Source organism: Nycticebus coucang, chromosome 12 (assembly GCF_027406575.1).
Source record: "Nycticebus coucang isolate mNycCou1 chromosome 12, mNycCou1.pri, whole genome shotgun sequence".
Classification (NCBI taxonomy): domain Eukaryota; kingdom Metazoa; phylum Chordata; class Mammalia; order Primates; family Lorisidae; genus Nycticebus; species Nycticebus coucang.
The window spans coordinates 67,931,174-67,944,281 of NC_069791.1; the positions used below are offsets into that span (position 1 = coordinate 67,931,174).

The following is a 13,108-nucleotide window of genomic DNA, read 5'->3' on the forward strand; positions in this document are numbered from 1 at the left end:
CCAAGCAGCTGGGACTACAGGTGCCCGCCACAACGCCTGGCTATTTTTTGTTGCAGTTTGGCCGGGGCTGGGCCCGAACCCGCCACCCTCGGCATATGGGGCCGGCGCCCTACTCACTGAACCACAGGCGCCGCCCAATACCAAGTATTCTTGACTTTAAATCTGATGAGAAAACTCTGGTACTTTAGTTATCTTAATATGGATGTTGTTAATTACTAGTAATGTTAAATGTATTTGAATTTTTTTTTTTTTTGCAGTTTTTGGCCAGGACTGGGCTTGAACCCACCACCTCTGGCATATGGGGCCTGTGCCCTACTCCATTGAGCCACAGGCGTCGCCCTGGAATTTTAATTTTACTTCATTTTCTTATTTGTAAGAGCTCCGTGTTTTATTTACTTTTCTTTTTCTTGTCATGTGTAGTACAGATAGTGTACTATATCTGAATTTGTGGCTCATTTTAACTTTTAAGATTTTTTTTTTTTATAGACAGTCTCACTTTATCGTCCTTGGCAGAGTGCTGTGGCGTCACAGCTCACAGCAACTTCCAACCCTTGGGCTTAGGCAATTCTCTTGCCTCAGCCTCTCTAGTATTAACTTTAAGATATTTTTACACTGAGAACTTTTTACATGGCCACATTTCATTCTTTTTCTTTCCCATAGTCAAACAGTTAAGTACAATAGAACCTCTGTAAATTGACCACCCAAGGACTGAAACAAACTGGTTAACGTAGGAAGGTAGTCAACATAAGGAACTAGGCCTGCTATACTGATATGTCCATGTGGTACATGTCTGGTCTATGAAAATTAAGTCAAGGCCTGGTCCGGTGGCTCATACCTATAATCCTAGCACCCTGAGAGGCCAAGGCAGGTGGATTGCGTGAGCTCAGGAGTTTGAGACCACCCGAGCAAGAGTGAGACACTATGTCTACTAAAAATAGAAAAACTAGTGGGCGTGGTGGGAGTGTCTGTAGTCCCAGCTGCTCAGGAGACTGAGTCAAGAAGATGGCTTGAACTCAATAGTTTGAGGTTGCTCTGAGCTAGGATGATGCCAGGGGCCTTTAGCTTATGGCCACAGAGTGAGACTCTGTCTCAAAAAAAAGGAAAATTAGCTTTAATTTAAGGAGTTAGTTAATATAGGGGGATGGTCAACCATGGAGGTTCTACTGTGTTTATTTTAAATGAATACATTATTTGCATATGTGCAGGTCTTTTTTTTTTTTTTCTTGTAAGTGAGGAAATTAATGGATAAAGCCTGAATGATAAAGCCTGAATTTGAAAACGTTGGCTTTCCCAGGACTTCAGTAGTTGATAGAGTGGATTATAATACCTGAAATGGGGATGATTTTAGAAGGTGTGAGATATACAGTTCCTGTATCTTCAGGACGTTTCTTATTGAATGGGTCAACGGCTCTTGAGATTTCAAACTCATGAACATTTCCACCTTCCCATTCCTAGTGTTTTAAATCGTGGCCACCCCATTTCTTTCTTACTGTATCTCTGGGATGAACACTTGGCTCCACATTTCTGTAAATTACCTCCTAACCTCTCCTGCTGACCATATGCTTTCTTCCAGGTTACCTATATGTTTCTAGAATGGTTTCCTCAAACATTTTTCCTTCATTATATGTGTGTGTGTTTTACTTGTTCAATGATGTCTTAAATATACAGTGAGAACTTACGACCTTCTTTAACTCTATCTGCTTGGTCTTGCATAGTGGAAAAAGGATGGCTTTGAGAGTTAGTCTGATCTGCCTGATTCAGTAGTTCTTTAACTTCTCTGTACATCTTTTTTTTTTTTGAGACAGAGCCTCAAGCTATCGCCCTGGGTAGAGTGCTGTGGCATCATAGCTCACAGCAACCTCAAACTCCTGGGCTTAAGTGATTCTCTTGCCTCAGGCTCCCAAGTAGTTGGGACTACGCGCGCCTGCCACAATGCCCAGCTATTTTTTGGTTGTAGTTGCCATTGTTTGGCAGGCCCAGGCCAGATTCTAACCTGCCAGCTCAGGTGTATGTGGCTGCGCCTTAGCCGCTTGAGCTACAGGCACCACCCTTCTCTGTCTTCTTTAACCACTGATCTTTAAGATCAGTATCCTCATCTATAAAATGGGAGTGGTAACATTTACCTTATATTGTTTCAAGAAGATTAAATGGGTACACATTTATCATTTGCTCATTGATTAAATTTTCTTCAAACTTTTCCTTATGTCTATATCTTGATTGTCTTTTCAAAGGAAGGAAGCCATACTATTCAGACTTGCTTGCCTGTTTGCTTACATATTTACTTTTTTACTTATTTTTACTATTGCACACATCATTGCTACCAAAACTTGTTTCTCCTCCTCATCTTTGTGCTGGCCTTCCAGTTTCTAGAATTCAACTCAAGAAAGCCTTCCTTGATTACTCCATTTCAACATAACTACTCTTTTGTTTTTTATTTCCTTAAGTTTAAGTTATTTGTGTTTCATTGATTAGAATACACTTTTTGTTATGAGGTAAACAAGGTTTATCATTAATTTTAAATTTTTTTCTTTTAACTTTTAGAATCTGATGTTCCAGCAGAACTCCAGGTATTAAAAGAACCACTCCAACAGCCAACTTTCCCTTTTGCAGTTGCAAACCAACTATTGCTTGTTTCTTTGCTGGAGCACTTGAGCCATGTGCATGAACCAAACCCACTTCGTTCAAGACAAGTGTTTAAATGTAAGTAAGAATAAATTAATCTTGCAAAATAAAGCTTGCAATAACATTGCTTACTGCTGTCGGTCTGAGAAACAGTTGATATGTAAAAATAGGATAGGACCCTGGCATGGAGGTTTAAGCCTGTAATCCGTGCTACTTGGGAGGATCATTTGAGCTCAGGAGTTCAAGGTTAGCCTAAGCAATGTAATGAGACTCTGTCTCTAAAAAAAATTTTTTTTGAAATTAGCCAGGCATGATGATGCATGCCTGTAGCCCTAGCTACTCAGGAGGCTGACTCATGAGAATCCCTGAGCCCCACAATTTGGGGCTGTAGTGAACTGTAATTGGGTCATATGCACTCTAGCCTAGTCAACAAAGTGAGACCTTGTCTCACAGAAAAATTAAAAAGTTAAAAAATAAAAATTAGTGTGAAGTAAGAATTAATAATTTACATTCTTTCAATTCATTTTACATTTTCCTTTGGGTAATTTCTTATGTATATCATCACTGGGGGCCCCCAAATTGTGTGTAATTTAATAAATAAAAGATTAAAAAGGGAAAATCGCACGTGCTCATTCAGAACCAGTTCATGGCCTAAAATCAGTTGCGTTTTGTAGTGTTGAAATTGTGAAAATGTTTATTGTTTTGCAGACAAGGTTTTGGTCCATTGCCCAGGTGTTAGAGTAGTGGCATGATCATAGCTCCCTGCAATGTTAAGCTCCTGGGCTCAAGCAGTCCTCTTGCCTCAGCTTTGCAAGTTGCTGGGATTCTAGGTGCGTGCCACCACACTGGGCTAATTCTATTTTTTATAAAGATGGGGGTCTCACTGTGTTGCTTGGGCTAGGTCTGGAACTTCTGACCTTAAATGATTGCCCTGCCTTGGCCTGCGAAAGTGCTAGTATTATAGGCAGGAACCACTGTGCCTAGCCAAAAATGTTTAGTTGTATTCCTGCCATAGGACACTTAAATGAAAAACATGAGCCTAGAAGTAAGAATTACAGCTTTTACTGTTTCTGGTTTAGCTTATTGACTGAGACCTCGAGGCCTCTGTAATGGCTCCAGCCACAGATTCTGAGATTTTTTTCTCTCAAAAAAGTCTTTTTAGACTGTGCCCAGTGGTTTACACCTATAATCCTAGCTTTCTGGGTGGCCAAGGAGGGAGAATTCCTTGAGGTAGGAATTCAAGACCAGCCTGAGCAAAGCAAGATCCTGTCTCTGCTAAAAACAGAAAAATTAGCCAGGCATGGTGGTATGTTCCTATAGTCCTCATCTATTTGGGAAGCGGACGCAGGAGGATCATTTGATTCTAGGAGTTTGATATTGCTGTGAGGCTGAGGCCATGATACTCTAGACCAGGTGACAGAGCAAGACTCTGTCTCAAAAAAGAAATGACCTAAAACCAAAAAGTCTTTCTAAATCTTCTTTGGTATTAGAAATCCTTGAATTTATAGATATCTTTATTTGGTCTTAGAACTTAATGTGTTGTTACATGGTGGCTCATGGCTATAATTCCAGCAACTTTGGAAGGCCAAGGGCTGGAGGATCACTTGACCCATGAGTTTGAGACTGTATTGAGCTGTGATTATGCCACTGTACCCCAGCCTGGGTATCAGAGCAAGGCCCTATCTCGAATTTAAAACAAAACAAAACAAAAAACTTAGTATGTTTTTAATGATAAATAACCTTATTCTTACCAGTAGCATATATGGTGGGGAGATGAGTTGTATAAAAGGGTGTGTTCCTTAGGTTTCAAAGCAGGTTCCTTAAGTACCTGGGGTTATTATACCAGACTTATAGTAAAGAAAAGTAGCTTATAATAATTTTAATACAGACTGGTTATGGTGGCTCATGCCTGTAATCCTAGCACTCTGGGAGGCTGAGGCAGGTGCATTGCTTGAGCTCAGGAGTTTCAGACCAGCCTGAGCAAGATCGTGACCCTGTCTCTACTAAAAATAGAATAACTAGCCAGGTGTGGCAGTTGCCTATAGTCTCAGCTACTTGGGAGACTGAGGCAAGAGGATCTCTCGAGCCCAAGAATTTCAGGTTGCTGTGAGCTGTGATGGCATAGCACTCTACCCAGGGCAATAGAATGAGACTCTGTCTCATTAAAAAAAGAATAATAATTTTAATACAGTAATCTTGTGTATAATTGAAGCAAATATTTGACTCTTACTGACTTAGGATAATTTAAAATCCCTTATATACATTTTAGAGGCTGACCTTTAAAACAAGGTATACTATGTATTTAAAGAAATGTTTTAAAGTGATTTATTTAGTTAGTTGATAATCTATGGTGTCTGTACTTGAATGAGTAAAGGCCAAGGTACCTCTGTAGAAGTTTCTTTTTCTGAGGAACCTGGTGTTCGGGGAATATATACATCTAGTATGTGCTCATTGTGTGTTGGCTAAAGATATCCCATGATAGAAAAAAAAATACTTTTTTTTTTTTTTTTTTTGAGACAGAGTCTTACTTTGTTACCCTGGATAGAGTGCCATGGCATCATAGCTCATAGCAACCTCAAACTCTTGCCTCAGGTGATCTTCTTGCCTCACCTTCCCAAGTAGCTGGGATTACAGGCACCTGCCACAACACCTGGCTAGTTTTTCTATTTTATTGTTTTTTTTTTAGAGACAGAGGCTCACTTTATGGCCCTCGGTAGAGTGCCATGGCATCACACAGCTCACAGCAACCTCCAACTCCTGGGCTTAAGTGATTCTCTTGCCTAAGCCTCCCAAGTAGCTGGGACTACAGGCGCCCGCTACAACGCCCGGCTATTTTTTGGTTGCAGTTTGGCCGGGGCCGGGTTTGAACCCGCCACCCTCGGTATATGGGGCCAGCACCTTACCGATTGAGCCACAGGCACCGCCCTAGTTTTTCTATTTTTAGTAGAGATGGTACTGAGGCTGATCTGGAATTCCTGAGCTTAAGCAGCCCACCTGCCTTGGCCTCCCAGAGTGGTAAAATTACAGGTGAGAGCCACTGCCCCTTGGCCAATTAATGTGTTTACTTGTTGATTCTATTCATGTTTCTACTTATGTCTTTATTATTATTTTACTACTTGTTTTTGAAGTGTAATGTGTGGAATATCAGAAGACTTAACATTTACAGGGTTTTTTTTGCCTTTAAAAAAATTCAAAATATGGGCGGCGCCTGTGGCTCAGTTGGTAAGGCTCTGGCCCCATATACCGAGGGTGGCGGGTTCAAAACCGGCCCCGGCCAAACTGCAACCAAAAAATAGCCGGGCGTTGTGGTGGGCGCCTGTAGTCCCAGCTACTCGGGAGGCTGAGGCAAGAGAATCGCTTGAGCCCAGGAGTTGGAGGTTGCTGTGAGCTGTGTGAGGCCACGGCACTACTGAGGGCCATAAAGTGAGACTCTGTCTCTACAAAAAAAAAAAAAATTCAAAATATTAAGGGGGTACATATGTTTTTGTTACATGGATACATTTTTATAATGCTTAAGCTGGGGCTTTTAGTATGTCCATCACCTCAGTAGTGTACCGGATAGGTTGGTTTTTACTTCTGTCCTCCTCTTCTCTTTTCTTTTTCTTCTTCTTCTTTTTTTTTTTAAAAACAGAGCTCAGTACTTTACTGACTAGGCATGGCAAACAAATCACTGCATGGTATGAGATAAATAATTTTATATGTGGTCCTAATCAATGAAATACACCAGTTGCTCCTTCATTTTGAGAATCAGTCTGCAAGTTTAACATGTGTATAAACGTACCTTTTTGCTGATAGAATTTTTTTGTGTTGTAATTATTACTTTTTATTCTCTGTGTACTCTTTAAAATAGCCATTTTATTGATGGCCTTTCTAATAATAGTTTTCTGTTTTGTTTTTGTAGTACTTTGTCAGACTTTTATCAAAATGGGGCTTCTGTCTTCCTTCACTTGTAGTGATGAGTTTAGCTCATTGAGACTACATCACAACAGAGCTATTACTCATTTAATGAGATCTGCTAAGGAGAGAATTCGTCAGGTAAGCCCTAAAAAAGTGTAGTTTCTGTATAACAACAATACATTTTGATTTAAGAGAGCTATAATTTAAAGTATTATGAAATGTAAATTATAAAGCATGCTTTTAAAAATATAAACTTTGTTGACTGATTAATATTGTTTGGCTCTTTTGTAGGTGCCTAAGGGAAAGCAGTTAACAAAATTGACAAAAATTTCTGCTCTCATGGAGCTTATATTCTGATGAGGGGACAGTAAACAACAGAAAAAAAAAGTAAAAATGTAGGGATATTAAGTATTAGATAACATAAAGCACTGAAGGGACTCAAACAATGTTGGGAGGGGAAGTGTGAATTTTATACAGGGGAGCCAAAGAAGGCCTCTTAGAGACAATAGTAGTATCTGTAGGAAAAGCATTCTGGGTGGAGCAACAGTATAGCTGACCTGGGAGCAACACAGGATTAGGGGCACCGACCCTCACACAGTAAAAAATCTATGTGTAACTTCCCAAAAACTTAATTGCTAATAGCCTGCTGTTACCCGAAGCCTTACCAAAAACATAAGTGGTTGATTAAACCTATTTTATATATTATACGTATTAGGTACTATATTCTTACAGTGAAGTAAGAGAAAAGGAGGTGCTATTAAAATCATAAGGAAAAGAAAATATATTTACTATTTATTCAGTGGAAGTATGTCATTATAAAGGTCTTCATCCTCATGGTCTTCACATTGAGTAGGCTGAGAAGGAAGAGGAAGTGGAGGGTGGGATGATAGGAAGGAGCTCGAAAGGGAGGCAGGCATACTTGGTGTAGTTTTTATTGAAAAAAAAAATCTCTGTTAAGTGGACTCTTAAAATTCAAATTTGTGTTGTTCAGAGATCAGCTGTAATTGCAAGGGTCCTGAGGTGGCAGTGTGCTGTATGTTTGGGGAGCTAAAAATTCAAATTTGTGTTGTTCAGAGATCAGCTGTAATTGCAAGGGTCCTGAGGTGGCAGTGTGCTGTATGTTTGGGGAGCTACAAAGCAGTCATGTGGCTGGACTGGTGTAAGCAAAAGGGAGCATTCAGGAGAGCAGGGGCTGGGGGGGTGTAGGGAGGAAGAGGGTTGGAGCAAGGTCTTGAGGCCGTTTTATTGTCTTTGGTTTTTATTTTATTCAGAAGCAGCAGGATTTTGATCAGAGGAGCAACGTAATTTGACTTGCGTTTTAATGAGGTCATACTAGCTACTGTGTTGAGAGTGGACTTAGGGGCATAGGCAGAAGTAGGGCGATAAGAGCAATATATAGATAGGCAAGTAAAGGTGGAGCAGCTGTGGGGTAGTTTCTCCATTTATACCGAAGGTTACATCAACATTGTTTGCTCTTGGAGCTCTGTAGTAAATTCTCAGCTTTGAAATATTATCAGTTGTAAACTCCTAAGTAATATTGAAAAAGCCAGTGGTTTGTTTTTTAAATATTGTTTGTGTATTTGGGGCTATTAATATGACATTGAATTTTGATATTCTTTATTCCTTGAAAATTTACAAAATACTTTTTCAGAATAGCTTTTTTGTTTTAGGATCCTTGTGAGGATATTTGCCATGACCAGAAAATCAGGTATTATAATACTTTTTTGATTATGCAAAGACTAAACTATTTTTTTGTTTGATTTTCTTTGAGACAGAGTCTCACTATGTCGCCCTGGGTAGAATGCTGTGGTGTCACAGCTTACAGCAACCTCAAACTCTTAGGCTCAGACGATTCTTTTGCCTCAGCCTGCCAAGTAGCTGGGACTACAGGTGCGTGCCACAAAGCCTGGCTATATTTTGGTTGTAGTTGTCACTGTTGTTTGGCAGGCCTGGGCCGCATTTGAATCTGCCAGCTGCGTTGTATGTGGCTGGTGCTCTAGCTACTGAGCTATAGGCGCCGAGCCCAAAGACTAAACTGTTAAAAAGAAGTCACAGCTAGGTGCAATGGCTCATGCCTGTGGTTGTAGCATTTTGGGGAGGCCAGGAGTTTGAGACCAGCCTGGGCAGCACAGTGAGACCCCATCTCTAACCAAAAAGAATGGAAATTTAAATAAATTTATTACTGAGTTCAACTAGTTACTGATAAAACACTGGAAATTAGCTTAATGACTCCCTTATTATTTTTATTTCACTGTCAATGTGCTTAGCCAGTTTTCTTCCTAGAGTTGAAAACTTTCATTTTAGCTAATCCTTTGTCACAATTTAGCGATAAAGGGGATTTTTTTGGTTAGTGATACAGTGAACATGAATTATTCTAGAAGATTCTGATTCTCTCATGTTTTAATATTAATTAATTGTTTTTATTTAACTTTCAGATCAAAGGAAGTAGCATTTGAAGCACAAACTTCACGTTACTTAAATGAATTTGAAGAGCTTGCCATCTTAGGAAAAGGTGGATATGGAAGAGTATACAAGGTGGTTTTCCACATACTTGTTTTGACCTTCTGCTCTGTAAATAAGTGTACTTTGAGAGGTTGTTTTCATTATTATTATCTGACATGCTCAACGGGAAATTACTGGAAATTCCTTTTATTCATTACGATTTGTCATTTGCAGGGAAGTAGTCAGATTCTGTTTTTTTCTAAACTCATTGATATTTTAAGTGGATTCTGGAAACTTCTGAATTTTTGTTCTTTAGTTAATTTTTATTGAAAATGTGTTACTATAAAAAGTAAAAACAGGGCGGCGCCTGTGGCTCAGGGAGTAGGGCGCAGGTCCCATATGCCAGAGGTGGTGGGTTCAAACCTGGCCCTGGCTAAAAACTGCAAAAAAAAAAAAAAAGTAAAAATATAGGGGTATTAGGTGGTGCCCTGTAGCACAATGGTTACAGCGCCAGCCACATTACACTCAGGCAGTGGGTTCAAACCCGGACTGGGCCAGCTAAACAACCAAGACAACTGCAACAAAAAATTAGCCAGGCATCATGCAGGCACCTGTAGTCCCAGCTACTTGGGAGGCTGAGGCAAGAGAATCTCTTAAGCCCTAGAGTTTGAGGTTGTTGTGAGCTGTGATACCACGGCACCCTACTGAGGGTGACATTATGAGACTCTGTCTCAAAAAAAAAAAAAAAAAGTTGTGCTACTGTATTTTGAGGCTTACATAATAGCCCTTTTGCTAATATCCCTATTACTAGAGCTTCCAGGGGTTAACAAGGGGTCCTCAAATTGCGGCCCACGGGCCACACGAGGTGGTGTGATTGTATTTGTTCCTGTTGTTTTTTTACTTCAAAATAAGATAATGTGCAGTGTGCATAAGAATTTGTTCATAGTTTTTTTTTTTAAACTATAGTCTGGCCCTCCAATGGTCTGAGGGAGAGTGAACTGGCCCCCTGTTTAAAAAGTGTGAGGACCTCTGGGTTAGACAGTCAATACAGTTTGAAAAGCTTATAGTCTGGCTGACTAGGGCTGGCTTCCCTGCACATAGTAAGAGGGAGACATGTCTTTAGCTTAATTTTATCTCTTTGGCTAGTTTGGATTATTTAAACTCAGATTAAAAGAATTTCTGGCCAGGCGTGATGCCTGTAATCCTAGTACTCTGGGAGGCCAAGGCAGGTGAATTGCCTGAGCTCAGGAGTTCCCGACCAGCCTGAGCAAGAGTAAGATGCCGTCTCTACTAAAAATAGAAAAACCAGCTGGGTGTGGTGGCTTGAGAGGCTGAGGCAAGAAGATTGCTCAAGCCTAAGAGATTGAGGTTGCTGTGAGCTATGATGCCACAGCACTCTACCCAGGGAGACAGAGAGAGACTCTGTCTCTAACCGCAACAGCAATAATAAAGAACTTCTTTATTTAGTGAGAATTTAATGGTACAATTTGCTTTGTCTTTTCTTATACTTTTTAGGTCAGAAATAAATTAGATGGTCAGTATTATGCAATTAAAAAAATCCTGATTAAGGGTGCAACTAAAACAGATTGCATGAAGGTATGATTTTTAAAACTTATTTATTTTGAGTAATTGTGTATTTAGTTCCCTTTGAAAGCATTATATGTATATGTTTATATATAGGCAGTCCTGGGGTTATGAATGAGATAGGTTTTGAGAGTTTGTTCTTAAGTCAAATTTGTATGTAAGTTGGAACAGGTACATTTACTTATTACCTGTAGTAACCTCTGTTCATGTCAGTCAGATGTTTGTTACTCAGACTTGTTGTAATAGCCTCCATTTATAAGTGAATTGTATAAAAGTCAGATGTTTGTAACTCTTTTTGGCAAATAGTAGATAATATAGACTGCCTATTCACTAAAGATAGGGTTATAATAAAGTAAACATCGAAACTAAATTTTTATTTGATGTAATTTTTTATAGGTACTTCAGACTGACCACATTTCAGGTGGTCAGTCTGGAGAAATTAATTTTTTAAACAAAGGGTTAATAGATAATATAGCTAGTTATAAAAAAACATGAGCCCAGTTCAGGTCCCAGTCTGCTCCCTGATATGCTGTGTTCCTGGGAAAATTGCCTTGTCCTCCGAGCCACTCTGTCTCCCACCCTGAAGAAGTTGTGACAGCAGTGGTTTTACATATCATGGAGGACTGGAATGGGAATCAAAGGAGAGAATGGTGACAAGTGAGCTATAAAAAGGATAAAGTGCTATATAAACATAAGTTGTTTAGTTGCTCTAACAATTTCCATTTGTCTATCACAAAAATATTTTCATTATTGTAACATAATTTAGATTCCTCATACAGAGGGATTTTTTTTAATAGATCCTCCTCATCTTGTCATGAGAATATGTTGAAAATACGTAGTATCATCAGTTGAAGATGCATTTAATGTTTCTAACTTAATGAACACCATAGCTCAGCCTAGCCTACTTTAAATGTGTTGAGAACTTACATTATCTAATAGTTGCACATAATCAACTAGCACAACGTCTATTTTATAATAAAACGTTGAATATCCTATGCACAGCATATTGCAAGCCTGGGAAAAGATCAAAATTTAAAGTGTGCTGAAAATTCTGACAGTTTTGTGCCATCATTAAGTCAGGGGTGGTGTGTAATTTGCCCTGTAACAAGAGATGTTTGATGCCATGAGCATTTAAGAAGTTGTCAGTAAAAGCGAAATTTAATTATGTTTCTTTTTTAGGTGTTAAGGGAAGTGAAGGTGCTGGCAGGTCTTCAGCACCCTAATATTGTAGGCTATCACACTGCGTGGATAGAACATGTTCATGTGGTCCAACCGCAAGGTAAGCAGTTTTTGATGATACAGTATAGTAGTTGTTTGAAGGGTTGGGAAGGATCAGCCCAGAGACTGAATCTGGCCTGCCCTTGTTTTTGTATATACTACAACCTGAGAATGGTTTTTACATTTTTGAGTAGTTATAAGAAATCAGAAGAAGAATATTTTGTGAAAATTATATGAAATGCAAAATTTCAGTGTCGGTTATAGTTTATTAGAACATAGTCTCATTTATTTATATATTGTCTATGGCTACCTTTACACTGTAACTAAATCGAGTAGTTATGGCAGAGTTCCATAGGGCCTCCAGAACCTAAACTATTTATGAACAGGGCCTGTAGAGAAAATTTGCTGGACCCCTTGTATACTTAAACAGCTGTTTTTATAGTTTTTTTTTTTTTTTTTGAGACAGAGTCTCAAGCTGTCACCCTGGGTAGAGTGCCATGGCATCACAGCCCACAGCAACCTCACCCTCTTGGGCTTTAGTGATTCTTTTGCTTCAGCCTCCAAAGTAGCTGGGACTACAGGTGCTTGCCACAATGCCTGGCTATTTTTTTGTTGCAGTTGTCATTGTTGTTTTAGCTGTTCCGGGCCGGGTTTGAACCCGCCAGCCTCTGTGTACCTGGCTGGTGCCCTACCCACTGAGATACTGACACTGCCAGTTTTTATAGTTTTTAAAATGTGCTAGTCTTGGGCCAGGCCAAGTGGCTCACGCCTGTAATCATAGCAATCTGGGAGGCCAAGATGGATGGATTGCTTGAGCTCACGATTTTAAGTCCAGCCTGAGCAAAAAGCGAGACCTTGCCTCTACTAAAAATAGAAAAACTGAGGCCAGAGGATCACTTGAGCCCAAGAGTTGGAGGTTGCAGTGAGCTATGATGCCACAGCACTCTACCCAGGGTGACAGCTTAAGACTTTCCCAAAAAGAAAAAAAAAAGAAATAATAAAATAAAATGTGCCAGTTTTCAATAAACTTGTACATATTTTGTCAGAAAGTCATGGCTTTTTTAGATACATAATTTCATTTAGTACTGTTTGTATATTTTACCTCTCCCTTGACTATAAATTGGAAAAACTGGGCTATTAGAAGAATTTTTTGTTTTTGTTTGGCAGACAGAATTTCCCTTCAGTTGCCATCTTTGGAAATGCTCTCTGATGAGGCAGAGGACAGGTATGTGAATTGGTGTGTACTTCTGGACACATTAGGATATTACCTGCTGTCATTGCACTGGGTTATCTTAGCCTTTGGCTACAAGGAACTCGGAAGGAATGTTTTAGACTTTCTTTTTGC

General features: G+C 39.5%; 1 protein-coding gene across 3 annotated transcripts in view; it reads left to right on the forward strand.

Moving 5' to 3' along the window:
- The window catches only part of EIF2AK1 (eukaryotic translation initiation factor 2 alpha kinase 1), a 42,629-nt gene that overhangs the window by 5,054 nt on the left and 24,467 nt on the right, over positions 1 to 13,108 (forward strand). For all 3 annotated transcript variants that reach the window (XM_053554513.1, XM_053554515.1, XM_053554514.1), the window contains exons 2-8: positions 2,542 to 2,700; positions 6,524 to 6,657; positions 8,190 to 8,227; positions 8,955 to 9,054; positions 10,477 to 10,557; positions 11,725 to 11,824; positions 12,931 to 12,988. In XM_053554513.1, the coding sequence (XP_053410488.1) occupies positions 2,542 to 2,700; positions 6,524 to 6,657; positions 8,190 to 8,227; positions 8,955 to 9,054; positions 10,477 to 10,557; positions 11,725 to 11,824; positions 12,931 to 12,988 (670 nt within the window). The remainder of the gene's footprint in view (positions 1 to 2,541; positions 2,701 to 6,523; positions 6,658 to 8,189; positions 8,228 to 8,954; positions 9,055 to 10,476; positions 10,558 to 11,724; positions 11,825 to 12,930; positions 12,989 to 13,108) is intronic.